Source organism: Pipra filicauda, unplaced genomic scaffold (genome assembly GCF_003945595.2).
Source record: "Pipra filicauda isolate LSUMZ 115617 unplaced genomic scaffold, ASM394559v2 scaffold45_size4122338_pilon, whole genome shotgun sequence".
Classification (NCBI taxonomy): Eukaryota; Metazoa; Chordata; class Aves; order Passeriformes; family Pipridae; genus Pipra; species Pipra filicauda.
In genome coordinates this window covers 856,184-873,253 of record NW_024104598.1, presented here as the reverse complement: position 1 = coordinate 873,253, position 17,070 = coordinate 856,184, and the positions used below count along the sequence as shown (strand labels likewise).

The window sequence follows — 17,070 nt, the reverse complement described above, 5'->3', positions numbered from 1 at the left end:
CTTAAAACAATAATTGAACTTTAATTCCCCAGGAGACTTTATCACTTTTTAAATCATTCACTTTATAACTTTAACTTTGTCATACTTCTGAAGTAATTTGTGAGATGAGACATTTTTGATATCTACATATTCCCTTTAAAATGTTAGATGGATTGAACAGAAACTGTGAACACATCACTGGAAGGCACTAACAGGGTATGTCCATTCTTTTTGAGACATTCCTCAGAGTGTGCACTTCTTTTATCCTCTATGGTTTGACAGATAATTCCTTGAGGACAAAAGAGTCAGAAAAGGAAAAACACGTCACCTGCACGTCCGATTTCACACCTCAGCAATCCCAGATGCACCGGAAATGTTGAGTTTCCTAACATGTACCTTCCATTTTATATTGCTGAGCAATTTATTTTTAGCCTATTTTAATGCTGGAGAGAATTGTGCTGCTCCTTTGCAGCTGATTAGAGTTACTCCTAAGTGACTCTTGGCAGGCATGGAAATTAAGAGTGAAAGGGATGAAGCACATGTCAGCTGAGGAGCCAGATAGTAAAATATTATGAATTAAAAATTACTTATTCAGCAAGGATGCATGCACGGAAATGTTGAGCTTACATTCTCTACAAGCTCTCCATATATAGGCTGCTTTATGTTTTTTTTTCTTTTGAATAATTTTTTTATGTTTTGGCTTTGTGCTGTTGCTTAAAATTTGGATAAATAATTGAAGAGTATTACTCTGTAGAATCCTTTTTTTTTTTGACTCTACTTTTTCTTCAAACATAGAACTCATATCATTGAAAGGGATGAAAGTCACTGTCATTTGAGGAGCCAGATGAGTAAAATATAGACTCAGTGTTTCATTTCTAACAAATACTCCTACCATAGTAAGAAAATACTACTGCATCTTTACAATCATAATAGGAAGGCCTTTATCAGGGTTTTTTTTTCTTTTGAATAATTTTTTTATGTTTTGGCTTTGTGCTGTTCTTAAAATTTGGATAAATAATGAAAGTATTACTGTAGAATCCTTTTTTTTTTTTTACTTTTTCTTCAAACTAGAACTCATATCATTAGCAAATGAAAGTCACTGTCATTTGAGAAATGAGTTGGTAGACTCAGTGTTTCATTTCTAACAAATACTCCTACCATAGTAAGAAAATACTACTGCATTTTGATCATAATGGAAGGCCTTTCAGGGCACAACAAGCATCAGCAGGTTATGTAGGAAGATAACTCCATCCCATAGCCAGCCTGCAGATAAAAACAGCTCTCCAGTTACCTCTGCCTCCAAATTCCCGTTATTATTGAGGGATGATTCATTTCCAAGCCTTTGCCCAAACTGCTGTTTATCATTACTGAGAACACAAATGCTTTGCGCAGCAAAGCTAAAGTGCAGAAACTTGCTGAGGTTCATTCTTTGAATTTCCATCACTTGAGACAAAAAGTGGAGTTGATTTACATCCTCAGCTACAGGGAGTTGTCAGAATTAGTTGAATATTACTGCACCAAGCTCCTGTGTCAGCTGGGTTCTGTGGGTTGGCTTGCACCTCAGACCTCTGCACTGATTTTTTTTGTTCCACTATAAAGCAGCTTTCCAACAGTTTGATGGAAGGGAATGCAAAAATATGGTATATGCCATATTCCTGATCTTTCTAAACCATAAATCAGAGCACAGAATATCTTTATGGATGATCCCTACGCTGAGGTTTGTCACTTGTCCCCTTTTTTTTAATGACAAATTTGTGGTTGGTTGTGCAAAATACAGAAACAAGGCAGAAAAGAGTATTTCAGAGGTCAGAGGTGTGGAAAGCATCCTTCAAGGCAGTAAGATTTTCTGAATACCTGACAGTTTGGGCTCTGGGTAACATGATTTGTTAGCTGGACAATGTTCCTCCAGCAGGTGTGGATAAACTTCCCTAAACACATCAGCGTGACTGCAGATCCCAGATTTAGGACCCTGACTGGGATTACAAAGACATAACATTATGAAGGTATAATATTAATCTCTTGAGTTTTCAATCCATTTTAAATGCCTGACTTTGTATCTACATCACAGCACACTTTTTCAATGATAACCTCACCTACATGTGAGGCAATCTTGCCCTTTCAATTTGATTTTAAACTGGGTTTATATTCTTTTTGCTATGTTAAGTCCAGCACTGTTGAGTCAGAACATATTTCCAAGCTATCAGACTTCTTCACTCTTTACATGAGAATGTTTGTGATTACCTTTCCCAAATATAAATTCCTTTTATACTTTCTCCATTTAGTCCTTCCAGCTGCGGCAATATTTTGTCTTTAACTGCTGCTGTTCACACCAAACACTTTAAGCTGCACAATAATTTTGTCACAGGTACACAAGCACCTTCTATTCAAGGTGAAACTATGTGGAAGGAGCATTTATCAAAACTTATTATCAAAAACCTTGAGGTGCTCATCTGGTCAGGCTCTTCTGCCTTGTTGAAACCTTCTTCCTTCTAGTGGTTTTCAAAGTTGTTTAGTTTATAGAATTTTTCAGAGTTATAGTTGTCTTTCTACTTAAAAACTACCCAGAACTAATCCTAACAAATGAGGAAGAAGTTGTTTAAAGAAGATTTTGTTACTTTGGATCATTTCTAAAAGGTATCATTCCTCTAAAGGGAAGAGGCTGGATGGAAAGATCTTTTGCTTTCTCTTTTTCCTCTTCCACTGCTGAACTTAACAGAGAGTCAGAGAATCAATTGTATGTGATTAGGCAGTGGGTTTAAATCTATCATGTCCAGATAGCAAATTTGGTAAACCAAGACTCCTGTACTACTGGGGGGATCAGAGCTACAACTCACAAATTCCAGATTTACAGGAGCTCTGGAACTAACAGGACTTCCAGGCTCAGGACATTCCATTTCCATTCCACACTGGGATGCAATGGGGTGTGCACACACACACACACAGAGGCCATATTTCTGTGGGATGCTCTGGTGTTTATCTGCCTCATGGAGTACACTCGAGAATGACACTGCTTTGGAATATACCTACCACATCACTACCCTGAGACGTTTGAAAATGCAGAAAAAAAAGAACACCAAAATTTAATTTTGGTGAAAGATGAAACAGCCCATTTGACATTAACAATCAGCTACATAAGAGCATAAACTGAGGAAAATATGTGTTTTAGAAATTCAAGCAGCCGAAATACATCCATAGGGGCCACAGCCAAGGCTGCAACTCTTGTGCTCTGGTCTGTAACCATCCATCCTGTTTCACTGTTTGTCCCTGTCACATCCTGTGTCCCTGGCCCAACTTCCTCTCAAGCCAACTATTCTTCTCCGAAAGAGTACACAGATATATTTCATGGAGTAAAAATATTTGTGACTGTTCCAAAAGGAAGCATGGAGAAAGCAGCTTTGTCATGGCAAGGGGAAGAAAACCTGCAGATCCAACGTGTGCCAAACCCCTTGTCCACTGAGGAAAAAGCAGCTCCCAATTGTCAGTACAGATGTCAGCTCCAAAATTCCCAGTAAAGCAACTTTCTTTCTTGCAGGAACACAGATCAATATTCTAGCAGCCTGGCTGACTAGATTGCCTGGGAAGGTGCTGTGCTAATTATAAAAAGGGGATGGAGGAAATGAGGAATAAATGTGTTTTTATTGAATGCACAAGGTGTTAAAAACTAAGAATGTGGAACACAGAAAATTCTGTACTTCAGAAATTGTGTAGCAAAGGATGCATTTTATTTATACAGTTTGGGCTTGTTTGGTAAATCCTGGAATCTAGAGGGAATGTTGAATAAGGAATGCTGCAATTTCTGCTTATAACACCTGTGTATAGCTATATATGTAAAAAGAAATGGCCAAGGGAACTATGGTATTACTGGATAATCCGTGATTATATTTTCAAGGTGCTGGAAACTCAGGAGTAAGTGACACCAAACATTTAAGCACAGACACTGTGTTCAAGAATGGACAGGATGCGGCATTTAGTACCATGGTCTAGTGGTCAAGGTGGTGATCAGTCAAAGGTTGGCCTTGATCTAAGAGGTCTTTTCCAACCTAAATGATTCCGAGGCATTTTGAAAGAGAAATCCCAGTTTAGTGTGTGCTGGGAGCACCAGTGACACTAGAGGTCAGCATGGGAGCATCTACATTTGCATTTTAGGCTGGGCTACGAATGTGCTCTGCAAGTGCTACCGCTGCTGCAGCCCCCAGGACTGAGACACCTCAGAGTTTGGACTTGGATTCTTTCATGGAAAAATGGGTTCTTGAACGACTGTTAATGGTCATTCGAGCCACATGTCTGGATTAGATTTAGTCTGAACTAAACTCCCAGGACTCCTATAGCTGCTACAACTGCTAATAAGGTGTATCCCAAGGCCACCGGGTAGAGGAATGCACAGAGGACGCTAAGGAATGAAAAGTCATCCTAGGACAATATTAAAAATGAGGCTGGAACTCAAGGAAAAGTGCACTGAGGAGCCCAAGAGTTGAAAGACAGCAAGGATTAGACATATTGAGCCTGCCTTCATTTCAGTAGCGTTTGTGAAATCTAAGAGTTCTCCAGGCACATTAGGGAGGAAGGAACAATAAATGATAAAGTCAGACTGCAGTTAAAGATAACTCTTTACTTGAAAATGAATGCCTCACTTCGGTTATGAGCAATCAGATAATCTATAGCTCTGAACTCTGAAGGACATGGAGCATAAAATCACAAGTCTAACAGAGAACATTTTTGTAGTAAGTCTCTGAAGTTGCAGTAATACCCTCTGATGGAAGAAAAGTAAAGGGAAACATCTAAATTTAGGCAGGAGAAACTTTTTTTTCAATTTTAGCAGAACATTTTAGCAAAAAAAGCACAAATAGTATGTTTTAACATATTTAGGAATACAAAGACATTTAAGGATGAAATTGGCTCATTACTGAATAACACAGGAAAACTGTCAATGCAGAAAGAGTAAATATGTAACATTTCTATTCTGTGTTTGTGCAGGGAAAGAGCAAGATGTTGTACCAATCTCATCTGAAGGAACACTCTCACTCGAAGACAATTCTGGAAAATGTTAAAAACACTTTTTAAAATGAGATAGTACAAAGGTTTTGTGTGTCAGGATTTTTTTAAAAGCAGGCAAAAGAATTTAGCAGATCACGATAACAATTTTCTTTGTTGTTGTTCTTTTTCCATTAGATCTCAAAATGTCAAGGGAACTCCTTCAAACTGGAAGGCAGCAGGTCCTGTGCTGGTGCTATTAAATGGCAAATGAGACAACCTGGGTAATTAGAAGCTCATAAGCCTGGCATCAATCCTAGCAAAATAACAGAATAATTCCTACAAGACTAAAATAATGAAGGATTAAAGAAGGGAAATAGAATTAATGCCAGTCAATATGACTTTTTTTTTTTTAAAAGAGAACCTGCCAAGCTGGCATGGTACCTTGGAAGAGAGGACAGGAACCAGGTGCTGTTCTGTACTTCCCACTTCCAGACAACAGTTGGGATGGCAATAAAGTTCCCTAAAAATTGAACTCTTCTTAGAAGTGAGACTATACATCAGCATGACAAGAAACACCTGCCCACCAGTTTTACTGGGCATGTAGTGTTTAATTCTGGTTTGTTTTTTTCCAAGAACTATTCCTCTCTCTTTCATTCATGGCATGCACATGACAATCTGCTATTAAACACTATTGTTCTAACTTAATAGCAAAGGGAAGCTGCTGGAAGAAATGTTCCTAAATCTCATGTATGGGAAAGAACCGTTACTGTGGGGCTGGTCTGAAAAAGGCTGAGTTTGAGCTTCATTTCCTCCACATTGAAATGATCTACTTTCGAAATCATTACCATAAGAAGTTCTGCTGCTTTGCAAAGCCCACGATGCAAATTCTTGCAACTGGCACAAGTTTGTGATGTTTCTCAGCTGATGTTCTTTCAGCCATCCCAGCAGACCTAATTTAATTTCTAATCATTTCCCCATGCTTACCACATTTTTCTAAATTACTTTTGCATTTGTACTCAGAGGGAGTACCAGCTGATTTTTGCTTGTGAAGCTTTCCTCTTTCATTCCCATTGTTTCCCATGCAAAGGGGATGCAGCAAACTGCACAGAGCAATCCTGTCATCAGCTGCTTTCACTCCATACCGTATTTCAATAATAATATGGCACATACTGTGCATTTCATAGATTTCATAATCCCAGTTCCAACCTCTATCACATTACACAGAGGAGCACTGAACCTCATTCTGGGTGCAGGACAGGGAGAGCCCAGCAAAATATGGGAGTGCACAAGTTCACAGTGTCCATTTTGTGCCCATTTAATTATATTTTCATCTTTTTTAGAGTAAAAGAATGGTGTATTTAAATCCTCAGCCATTATAATTCACGCTGTACCATAAGCAAATAGGAAAACAATCAGAAGGTATGAAATAGTTATAAATTACTCTGGTATTTTGCCAGACATGTGGCATAAGTTTTCATAATTTCACCTCTGAAAATTTGTAAGATGCTTCTGTTTATATTATTTTATTGCTTCCAACTTTGGTAATCCTTTTGTTATTCTTGTGACAATTTTTAATTTTCGTTCCCCTTCAAATGATCAAAGAAATTTTTGCTCAAAAAAAATTGTGTCATATATTAAAGCAATTGTGTCACAGACTGAATTTACTTCCTGAAGTATTTCTCAGAAAGATCTTTAAGGATTTGTGACAGGTGTGGTTATCTTCTCTTCAAAACCACTAAAAAGATGCAAAATTTCTTTCATATTTTAGAACATCACTTAATGCCCTCCCCAGAATTTTCTTCTGATTTGGAAACATGTGCACAGCTCAAATTCAATGCAGTGTTGTCATGACAGACTCAATAGAGGTGTTTTTGATGACTTACTCATACAAAGCACATCTTTCTGAAGTCTTTCCACCAAGTGGATTTATTGAAGGACCTTTAGAGCAACTCACAGGTGGCTTCTCACCAGCTCATGTTGCACTGACTGAATTCACTGGTCTTCCAACTAATGAAATCACACTAAAATTGCAAATTGTGGTCCCCCTTTTTACACCTTATTTTGAAAACTGCACTGCTCCTAAACTGGCCAATTCCAACCTCAATACTCCCCCTGTTTAAAATATCTCCATCTTTAAATTTTATGTTCTCAAACCCTTAGAAGAACTACACAACTGTTCTCCCTCTGTACTCAGAGTCTAACTCCATTCTCTCCAAATATTACATCTGGTTTTGTCTCCTCCTCTTTTCCTCTCTCAAAAGGGAAATAGAAAAGAAAGCATAACCTTGTCACACAGTGTTTAGTTATCTAGAGCAGTGTCCCTAATGTCTTGCTCCCTCATTCTTTTCAAGTTTTCATATTCCAAAAGCTAACTTTTTGCCTCCTCTTCTGCTCATCCCTCAAATTCATATTCCATCTTACCACAGCTTCCAATAAAAACAATGAAATTAAAAGACCTCTCAAATATTATAAATATTTCCTAATCCTTATTACTCTGGGACCTTGCCCAGTTCATTCTGTTCCATACTATCACATTTATACAGTTGCTATAGATATATACATAAAGAAAATTATACCTTGTGGTTTATAATGACATGCATTAAAAAGCCCCATTTGGGAATGAATGATATGATGCATAAATTTCAGTGTATCATCTGTGCAATGCCAAAAGTTCTTAATCAATACAACAGAGATCTAAAGCACATCAACAGTTGATTTAAAACTGCATCCACTCCCGGAGAACGTTAATTATATTCTCAGAGCTCATTTATAATGAGCTTTTAATTAGAGAGGATGTCCTCACATCTTAATTCTTAGAAGCAAAGAAATGATGAGATGGGAGGTAATTCTTAAAATAACATGCTTTAATGTAGATTTCTTTTTCTTTTATTATACCAGAACTATGAAGACTCCTTGCTTAAAGTCACTTGTGGCAACACACATGTATGAGAAAGGAGGATTCTATTTCCTTTGTCATCAGTAAGGATGCATATGAGACATCCCTCTAATGGATGCCTCCTCTAAAATTTAGGAAAAGGCAAACAGAAGGATCTTTATTGCTATGAAGAGCTAAATGAGTATTTCACATTGGGAGATGAGTGGTCAGTTTTTCTTCCATTATTTAATTGCCTAATTAGCCACCCTCCCATATTTTAGGAAAATGATACACAGCAAAATCCTTTACAAAATGTCTACACTCAGTTCTGTGTAAAAGCTTTTGCAGTGCTACCCAGTGTAGTCACTCAGAAGAAAGTCTGATTGCTTGAACAGTAAAATCTGCTTAATAAATCCACCTTTAGTTTTCAATTCAGCAGCTCAGCTTTATTCAACTTTCGCATTCCCAGTATTTCATAAACACTCTGCTGTACAACACAATGCTGGGACAGACACATGGCATTTGTCATGTCAGGAGTCAACAGGAACTTGATCTGATTACCTGCTTTGCTTTCATTGGGTTTGCACTGAACTTCTTCAACACATTCTGCAGGAAACCAGCCAATATGTCCCCGGGTGCTGCCTTCCCAGAATCCACCTTCTCCAATGCTTAGAACTAAACAGAGAGAGACACAGGGAGCATTAAACTTTACCTTCTCCCATAAATGCAAGATTAGATACATAACACATTCAATAATAACTAAACATCATGTTGGTAAAAGCCAATGTGCAATAACTCCAATGCTGGTACCCCCAAAATGGGCACAGAATAACCTTTAAATGTGACTCTCCCTGGTCTGCTTTTGTAACCTCTTCCCAAATTTGTTTTTTTTCACAAGTTTCCTTGGCCCTCGCACAATTCTTTCCGTTTTCAGTTTTCTCAAGGATAAATGCATGGTTATACCACAACCAAAAAATGCTGTCTTGCCTGTTCAAATGAAGCCGAAGCGCTGAACTCACTGTAAAACTGAATTCATGTTGAAATGGATTTTAATAATACATATTCTGATATTCCATATTTTTCCCACCTTCTAAGGAAACATGCTATTTTATTAAGTGGGCAGCTCCAGAGACTGGTAATGTCGAGTAATATGATTCAAGGGTTTGAGCACACAGCAAACACCTGAACCTCCCACAGATGAGGGTAGATGCCTTTTGAAACATTTCAATGATTATTCTCAATAGAAGATCATGACAAGATGGAGGAGAAGGATTTACCAACACAAGAAAAAGCTTTATCCTGTAGTTCTAATTATCTTGATATTAATTCTAGACTCAACAAGGATTATGACAAAAGCCTGCAGAACAACAAGGCATGTTTTTACTGATAAGCAATTGGAGGTGAACTGTGGTAACAAAAGGACTCTAAATACTTGCTAGGTATTATTTTTAAATTAATATTACAGAAGTTCCTACAAACCACTGTATGTTTACTATATACTAGAAGAATATATATGCACTATTAAAAAGATACTATACATTAATATTGATAAAAGGTGATATCATCAACAAAAACATATTAGTAGGTCCTCAGAGCACATGTATACAAAACATAGTGTTGGGTGGAGAGGTCCCTGAGCTTGCGGAAGCTGAGGGCAGCCCAGTTCCATCTGCTGAGTGCCAGCTAAGCCCAAACTGCCCCTGCCGAAAATCAAGGCTAATGAGCCCAAGCACATCTTTGCTAACGTGTGCACATGGTTTCCAAGACCTCGAATAATGTCTCTGCAGGGTATTTCAGTACAGGAGGGGTAACTAACCTGATCAGAGCTACTTTGATAATCTCCAACACCAGCACTTTTTGCACTGTTAAAATACACCAGGCTTTAAAATCCTGGTCCCTGCCTGACTGCGATTGAACTCGGCAACAGTGGAACTGCTGTGACTCAGTGGCATTGAGTCTGAACTTGATTTGCACTATTCCAGCGAAAGATGAAAATCAAATCAGTGGTAGACCAACAAAAAGAGTAAAAAAAATTATGGTAATATTAAAAAGGCGGTAAGAAATCTGGTTTGAGACACCAGAATCTCTAAAGATGCATTTGAAAGTAAATGTTTACCAGGTTTCTTTCATCGATGTAATCCTAAACAATTTGTTGTGTTACTTACAAAGCACGGACGTCTATTAACATGAATATTTGACAGCAAAATGTTTATAAATATGTCAGTTTTAAGCCTTTTAATGTAGTGCATTCCAAGAGACAGATTTCATGAAATGCACATTTACACACCACTCTCAATAAGAAGTCCCAGGAAACATCCATTAAGGAAAAATCCTACACCTGGACAGGTCCCAAATGCAATTTCTGGAACACTTTTCTGACATATATGAGGAAACCTATAACTACCCAGGGAGTTATGGGATAATGGGGGAGGGCACAAGCCTTGGATGATTCCAACAACTCTACACTGAATATTAAGCTGAATAAAAAAATTTTAGCAAGACTTTTTTTTGTTTGTTTCCCTAACACCTGTAGATATTGCTAAGAAAAGCAGAAAATATTTCAACTCTACATTTAAATGCAAGTAAAAATGAAGAAACCACATGTTCTTTGTGTTAATAAAATAAATAGTATATATATAAAATATTAATAAACACTAATTATTTAGGAATTTATTGTTTATTTTAATAAAAATATGTTATGGGGCATAATTAATGAAAAATATGTTGATCTAGTTCTTAAAAATGTTTAAAACCTCTGCATAGTCAATCTGATAATTCAGTGTCACATAAAACAGAAACCTGATCATTCATCCAATATATATCCAAAAAACATGGAATAGTCAGCAGCTTCCAATACCTTTTTAACAATGTAACCTCCTTTTACATAAGAATGCACTTCTTATATATGACATAAGGAACTAGGAAAATTTAATAACCTATATATATATGGAATTATGGTAGGATCCTACTGTATACACTGATTTAACTTCAAGTTGTAAAAGAGAGCGTAGGACTCCAGCCAAAAGAAATATAAAAATGTTAGACAGTAAAAGATTCCTACTGCCAGTAATCAGCTTTTTTCTTTTTTTTTTTTTTGAGGGGAGTTTTCAGCACTGAATCTCAGTCCTGATTTCACCCCCCAAATTAGGAAGATGATCAGAGCAGAACTGAGAGACTGAGGCAGATTACCCTAATTTGGTATTTTATTAATCTGTCAGATTTGCTATTTTGATGCTCCAAATGACATGGATATTCCCATCTCTAAAAAGAGAGATGCACTGTGAGAAGAAAGTTGTTTATTTCACTCACATGGATTAATTCCATTTGTTATTGGCAGTAGCATCTGATCTAAATCAACACAGGAGAAGAAATTTGCTTTCTAAGTCTATCTGGGAGTGAGCACAAGGCAAAAAGTGATCACTCCAGAGCAGAACTAGACCCATTTCAGACCATTACTGCATGAAATATTAAATATTAGCCATTACTAACAGCAAGAGCAAAGGGAAAATAATGTAGTCCTGCCTGAAGACATAACATCCATGGAAAAGAAGTGGAAGGGGAAATGAGGTGTTGCTGGAATGCAGTTACCCTTCACCACTCTGGTTCAAGCCAGTCTAAAGATTACATCTACCAGCAAAGGGCTTTGGATTTATCAAGGAAAAACATCATTATGGGGACCAAGAAAAGAAGGGAAAAGCTGATGGAACTTCAAGAGGCCCAAAGATGACACAAGAGAGATGAGTGATATCCAGGGGTACAACAGAGACAGAGATAAATTGTTGGTGAGGTGAAGGATAAGCTCATAGTACTCAAAATGTAGACGCTGAGATCTAGGTGGTTCTGTACTACCAAAAAAACTTGAAATAATCTTCAGATATTTCAGATATTAAATTATTGAATTAACCTTCTTCAGATGTGCCATTTATAAAAAATTTTGCAGCAAGAGCCAAGGCCAGAATAATCTAAACATCTATAAAAACTCTCAACAATTCACATACTCCAAGGTGGGTAACTGCAATTTAGATGATAAATAAAATTGTAATTCATCTTTTGTACCCATGAATGCTTTTTTAGAATGAGGCTTTAATTTGTCTTGCCTCTCCCAATATTGCTTAAGGGCCTCATTGTAACAGATAATTTGTTACCAGCGAGAGATTTTGTAATCAACAGTTTCCCTTCTGAAGGACATAACAATGGTAAATCAAAGGAGAACTTTCCTAAAATTAATAATTAAACTTTATCATTTCAAGCAGTTTTTCCTTTTCTTTTAGTAAAACCAAAAGATGTGGTTGCTATGGCAAGAGGAGGTCAGAGTGTCTTTATACACCACAGAAATTATGAAAAGAAGATGATGTTTTAACAGTAAAATTAAGGTTCTAGTAACATCACGAATCCCGGTATGCCTTTTCGCAACAAAAGTGTAGTTTAAAACATGAATTATGTTCAATTCTATGAACAAAACTGTAAATCAAAAGTGGAAAAATAATAAACAATGGAATAACAGCAAAACATGGATAGGCAGGTATCAGTCAGGATCTCATAATTTTAATGTCTTTAAAGTATTATACTTAAAATCAGCCAGATTCTGCTTTGTCAAAGTCTAGAGAAAAATACAAGAAAATTATGTACATAAAATATTTTACAATATTATATATTTTAAAATTATAGAACAGAACATAGAATGTTTTTTCTTTTGTAACTTTTGTAAGTCCATTGGCAATGCATATATTGTAATTGGTATTAATATACTAATCACAAACTGCCTAATTAATATACTGTAAAAATCACTTTAATCAAAAGAACATAAAGGTTGTATTCTTCCACATTACAGCTCCCTTCATGATGCCACGATCAAGAAATAGAGTACTTTTTACCACTAAATTATGGTGACTACTATTTCTAAATTCCTTGAGATACTGGAATGTCAATGAGTGGATTATTCCAAGCAACCTTACTTGCAAAAATGTCAATGAAATTTACAGCCAAATTCAGGCCAATGTTTTACAGTTGCTACAGGATGTACCTGAAATGCCTTTGTAACATCTAAATCAATTTTTGGTGCTCCAAACTTCATTTTTCTTTCCTGGGAAAATAAATAATTATATGGATTGGCAATGAGAGATCACAGTCTGGGGAAAAAAGAACATTTCTACAAGCAGGACCAAAAAAGGACAAATTAACAAAATGAATGTAAAGTGTCCCTTCATTCAAACTGCAGCATGAAATTGTATTTACTTTCATCCCATTGTTCTGCTATTCATAAAAAATGCCATTTACCTCTTGAAATACAAAGCAGTTTCACCTGAATTTTAGCTAAGCAAGGGTTCAGTGCAAATCTGAACTCTATTTCTATGTCTTGACATAACAATCTTCTAGATTTGTTTTTTTAAACTAAAGCAGATTTTTAATTTCCAGTGGGCAAAACCTAAGTTCTTTACCTCAGAATAATTAGTATTATAACTTGGGCTTTCCTCTTGTTGAAATATCTGTTGTGTGATATAAATTTTCAGAGTTATTTACCTCTGGAAGGAGAACTTCCAAATGACAATCTCTGCAAGAATACTTATTTCAATGATAAAACCAATTTTGCTTATAACAGCCCCTGAAGTATCTACAACTTAAAAATATATGCGTCTCACCTTGAGTTGTAATGGCAACTTATTTCCTAAGTATAGGTAGAAATTTAAACAAAAATTCAATGTCTGATCTATTTTTGCTGCATTTACTACCAGGTAAATCAAAACCACTATGAGACAAGAACTTCCAGGTGACAGTTCTTAATCTTGTTGTCTCTTCAAGAGAGACAGTTTTCTTACTCTGTTTCTTTCTCTAACTCCACTTGTTCCTGATAGCAATTCCTCCCTCCCTGCCTGTGATTAATGATGGGCAGGATCTGGCTGACCAGTTCTGGCTCCCAAAGACTTAAGAGAGACTTGGGGTCAGCGCAGCAGGACTGGGGTGGAAATCATTGCCTATCACCCTGATGACAACCATTTTAAGTGCTCCAGCAGGCAAAAAAGCGACTGTGCCCCAGCTGCCATATAGGAAATGTTCTTGTGCAGCCCATGCACAATCTGGAAGGAAAACCTCTTGTATCTGTAGTTAATGATTCTGTCTAATTGACCTGAGCAGTCGGATTGGACTGTGGCTCCACAGATGTTTCTTTTCATGGAGAAGGAAATTCAGCAGTTCTTTCCCACCTTGAGCTACGGAACCTCACAGAGAAACCAAATTAGGGAAATAACAGATGGAAAATACTCCTCACCTTTTGAATTTATATTTAACTCCCAGTTTTGCTTCCAAAACAAAAGTATGATTCAAATGTGGCTTCAAGGAGTTAACCTTTGGTGTAATCCAAGTGATTCTGCTGTTTACCTGAAAAACTGCCTTACCTACTTTACCCAAAATCATCCAACTTCTCCCAAGTGTCTCAGTGCCATACTCTAAGCCCATCTGCACATCTCCTGCCTGTGTCCTGTCAGTCTCAGGTTTTGGGTGCCTGTTACCAGCCCAAACCACGGTGGTCATAGTCAGTCAGACTAGATCCTGACTTAAAACAGCTTTTCATCTTTTATCATCCCTAATTTCTCAAGAAAGGGATGGTGCTAACAAGCACCATTCAGGAAGAAGACCTTGGGATGAGAAGACAACAGTGACTACTAACAGAGGCAACCTAAGTGACTACTAACAGAGCACTCGCTACATCACATTACTACAAACACAGTAATCTGCACATAACCCTCTAAATCTGAGGAAATACAGCTCAATTGAAATAGAACTGAGTGAGCTATGCTGTTCAACATTTGGCCCTGTGGGGTTTTTTTCCCTTTTTTATCTTTGCCAACAACTTTTTATGAATATTGTCTTTTCCTTATTGTTTAGGTGTCTGTTAAATAGTTTTGAGGAAGTGAAGGAGAGAGAAAAAGAGGATAAGAAACAAATCTTGTGCACTGATTTGAAGTTTCATCAGAAACTCAAATAAAGTATTACAGAAATCCATCTGTTTGTAACGTTGATCACCATCTCTTTTGAGGAAAGTGTAGACAGAGTCAAATTTGCTTTTCTCCACTGTGATGCACAAACTTCAGATCAGGAGGATGCAGAGCAGAGAGAATTAATTGAGAGGAGGTCCCAAACCAGTTTAGATGTAGAGCCTGTACTATTATGTTGGACTATGTTAGTGCACTCATATGACATTCACGGCTTCTGGTACTCTGTCTCCTGAATATTTCAGGCCAGTTGCTGACTACTCGAGAAAGGCTGTCTTAAAGTAGCCAAGAGTGAAGACAACAGGGATTTCTGGATGCTTTTACATCCTAATCACTTCCTCACAGCCTTGACAGCAAAGCTAGCTCTCCTGCTGGAGCAGGAGCAAGGCCATGTCTTTGTTACAACACTGATAGCACTACTCTTTCCTGCTCTTCAGGTACAAGCAACTTGAAGAAATGAGTTGGGATATTATCTGTGACAAGTCATAATTTATTGTGTTATAAATTTAAATCAAACCAATCAAGTCAGGAGACAGTAAGGAAGCAAAACAGACCAATGGATCTGGATAAGATTAGTATTCCACTTCATATTCATTTCACCCTTCACATGAAAGAGCAGCAAATCAATACTTATGCAAACCTCTTAGGTTAAATTTTGCTGCCATGCTTATCCACACAAGGTACAAAATGCTCTTGAAGAAACAAAATAGCATTCCCGAGGCTCTTCCCTTTCCAGGATTTTATTTACTAATCTAACAAGCACAAAAGCCTGGGAGACCAACTTCCCTTCTGCCCACAGGCACTGCCTGTTGGCAGTATCTTCGAGCACAGCAGGGGTTTAATAATCTTTCTTTTTCAAAATGACTTACAAGTAGATTTCATGAGAAATGAAAATGTTAGTGATATATTTGGATTGCCCTACTGGCTGAGATCATGCTGAAATAAAAGCAGTGTCACAAGGGTCAGTATTTCTAATGCTGAGAACTACTAACTTCCTGCCCAGAACAGATGCTTGAATCACTGCTACTGAATTACTACTGTTTCTCTGACCCTAAGGAATGTAGTTCAGAGCAGATCTTGGTTGTGGTAAACTCTTCTCTGATGTGCAGACTGTGCCTGCACAGGAGGCATCTCACAAGGTTCATGAAAAGGTCTGTTGGAGCATATTTGAGATACTGAAATAACTCCCCATTTTTCTAGATACTAAGCACTAGAAAAGTTGTTTAATCACAGTAAGAGCTAAAGAAACTGAGCATTTCCCAAAACTAGCCTGTATTCTGTTTGGCACCCAAGTGAAACACGGGAGGTAGCAATATCAGGGCAGGAAACAAAAATTTAGAGATGGACAAACTATACTGTAAGCAGGTTGAGGGAGAGGGAAATCTCTCCCTCTGCTCTGCTCTCCTGAGACTCCACCTGGACTGCTGGCATCCAGGTCTGGAGTCCTCAGCACAAGAAAGACACGGACCTGTTAGAGCAGGTGCAGGGGAGGCCGTGAAGGTGCTCAGAGGGCTGGAGCACCTCTGCTGTGGAGACAGGCTGAGAGAGTTGGGGTTGTTCAGCCTGGAAGAAAGAAGGGGCTGGGGAAATCTCATTGCAGCCTGTCAGTACCTAAAGAGAGCTTATATAAGAGAGGGAAAGTCATATAAGAGAATTATAGAATGGCTTGGGTTGGAAGAGGACCTTTTTCCACAGGGAGATAGTGACAGGACAAGGGGCAATGGCTTCAAACTGACAGAGGGTGGATTTAGATTGGATATTAAATTCTTCCCTGTGAGGGTGGTGAGCTACTGGAATTGTTTGCCCAGAGGGGCTGTGGCTGCTCCATCTCTGGAAGTGTTCAAGGCCAGGTTGGACAGGGCTTGAAGCAACCTGGGCTAGTGGAAGGTGTCCCTGCCCATGGTGGTGGTGGTGGGGAAACTAAGTGGTCTTTAAGGTCCCCTCCAATCCAAACCATTATGGGATTCTATAAAAAAAAAAAACACCTGTGAGCGGGGTGAGACTTCAGAAGCTCTCAAAGCATTTGAATCAGGTAACCATGAAGGTTCTTTCTTTCTAGGTCAGTGAAGGATAATTCATATGCATTTCAGGTATGTTTTAATATAAAACATTTTGATTGTTTTGTTTGCAGGTGACCAGAGACTGTCTGAATCATGTTGACTGGCACCTGGAACTCAGACCTGTTACCTTCCCAACAAGATGGGCAGATTAGAAACACAGGTGACCTTCTCAAGGATGCACAGATACTTCTCT

At 37.8% G+C, this 17,070-nt stretch overlaps 1 protein-coding gene across 5 annotated transcripts in view; it reads right to left on the bottom strand.

The window, feature by feature from the left end:
• Nucleotides 1-17,070, bottom strand: part of SHANK2 (SH3 and multiple ankyrin repeat domains 2) — a 304,826-nt gene that overhangs the window by 188,817 nt on the left and 98,939 nt on the right. For all 5 annotated transcript variants that reach the window (XM_039386006.1, XM_027728556.2, XM_039386008.1 and 2 more), the window contains one exon: nt 8,390-8,503. In XM_039386006.1, the coding sequence (XP_039241940.1) occupies nt 8,390-8,503 (114 nt within the window). The remainder of the gene's footprint in view (nt 1-8,389; nt 8,504-17,070) is intronic.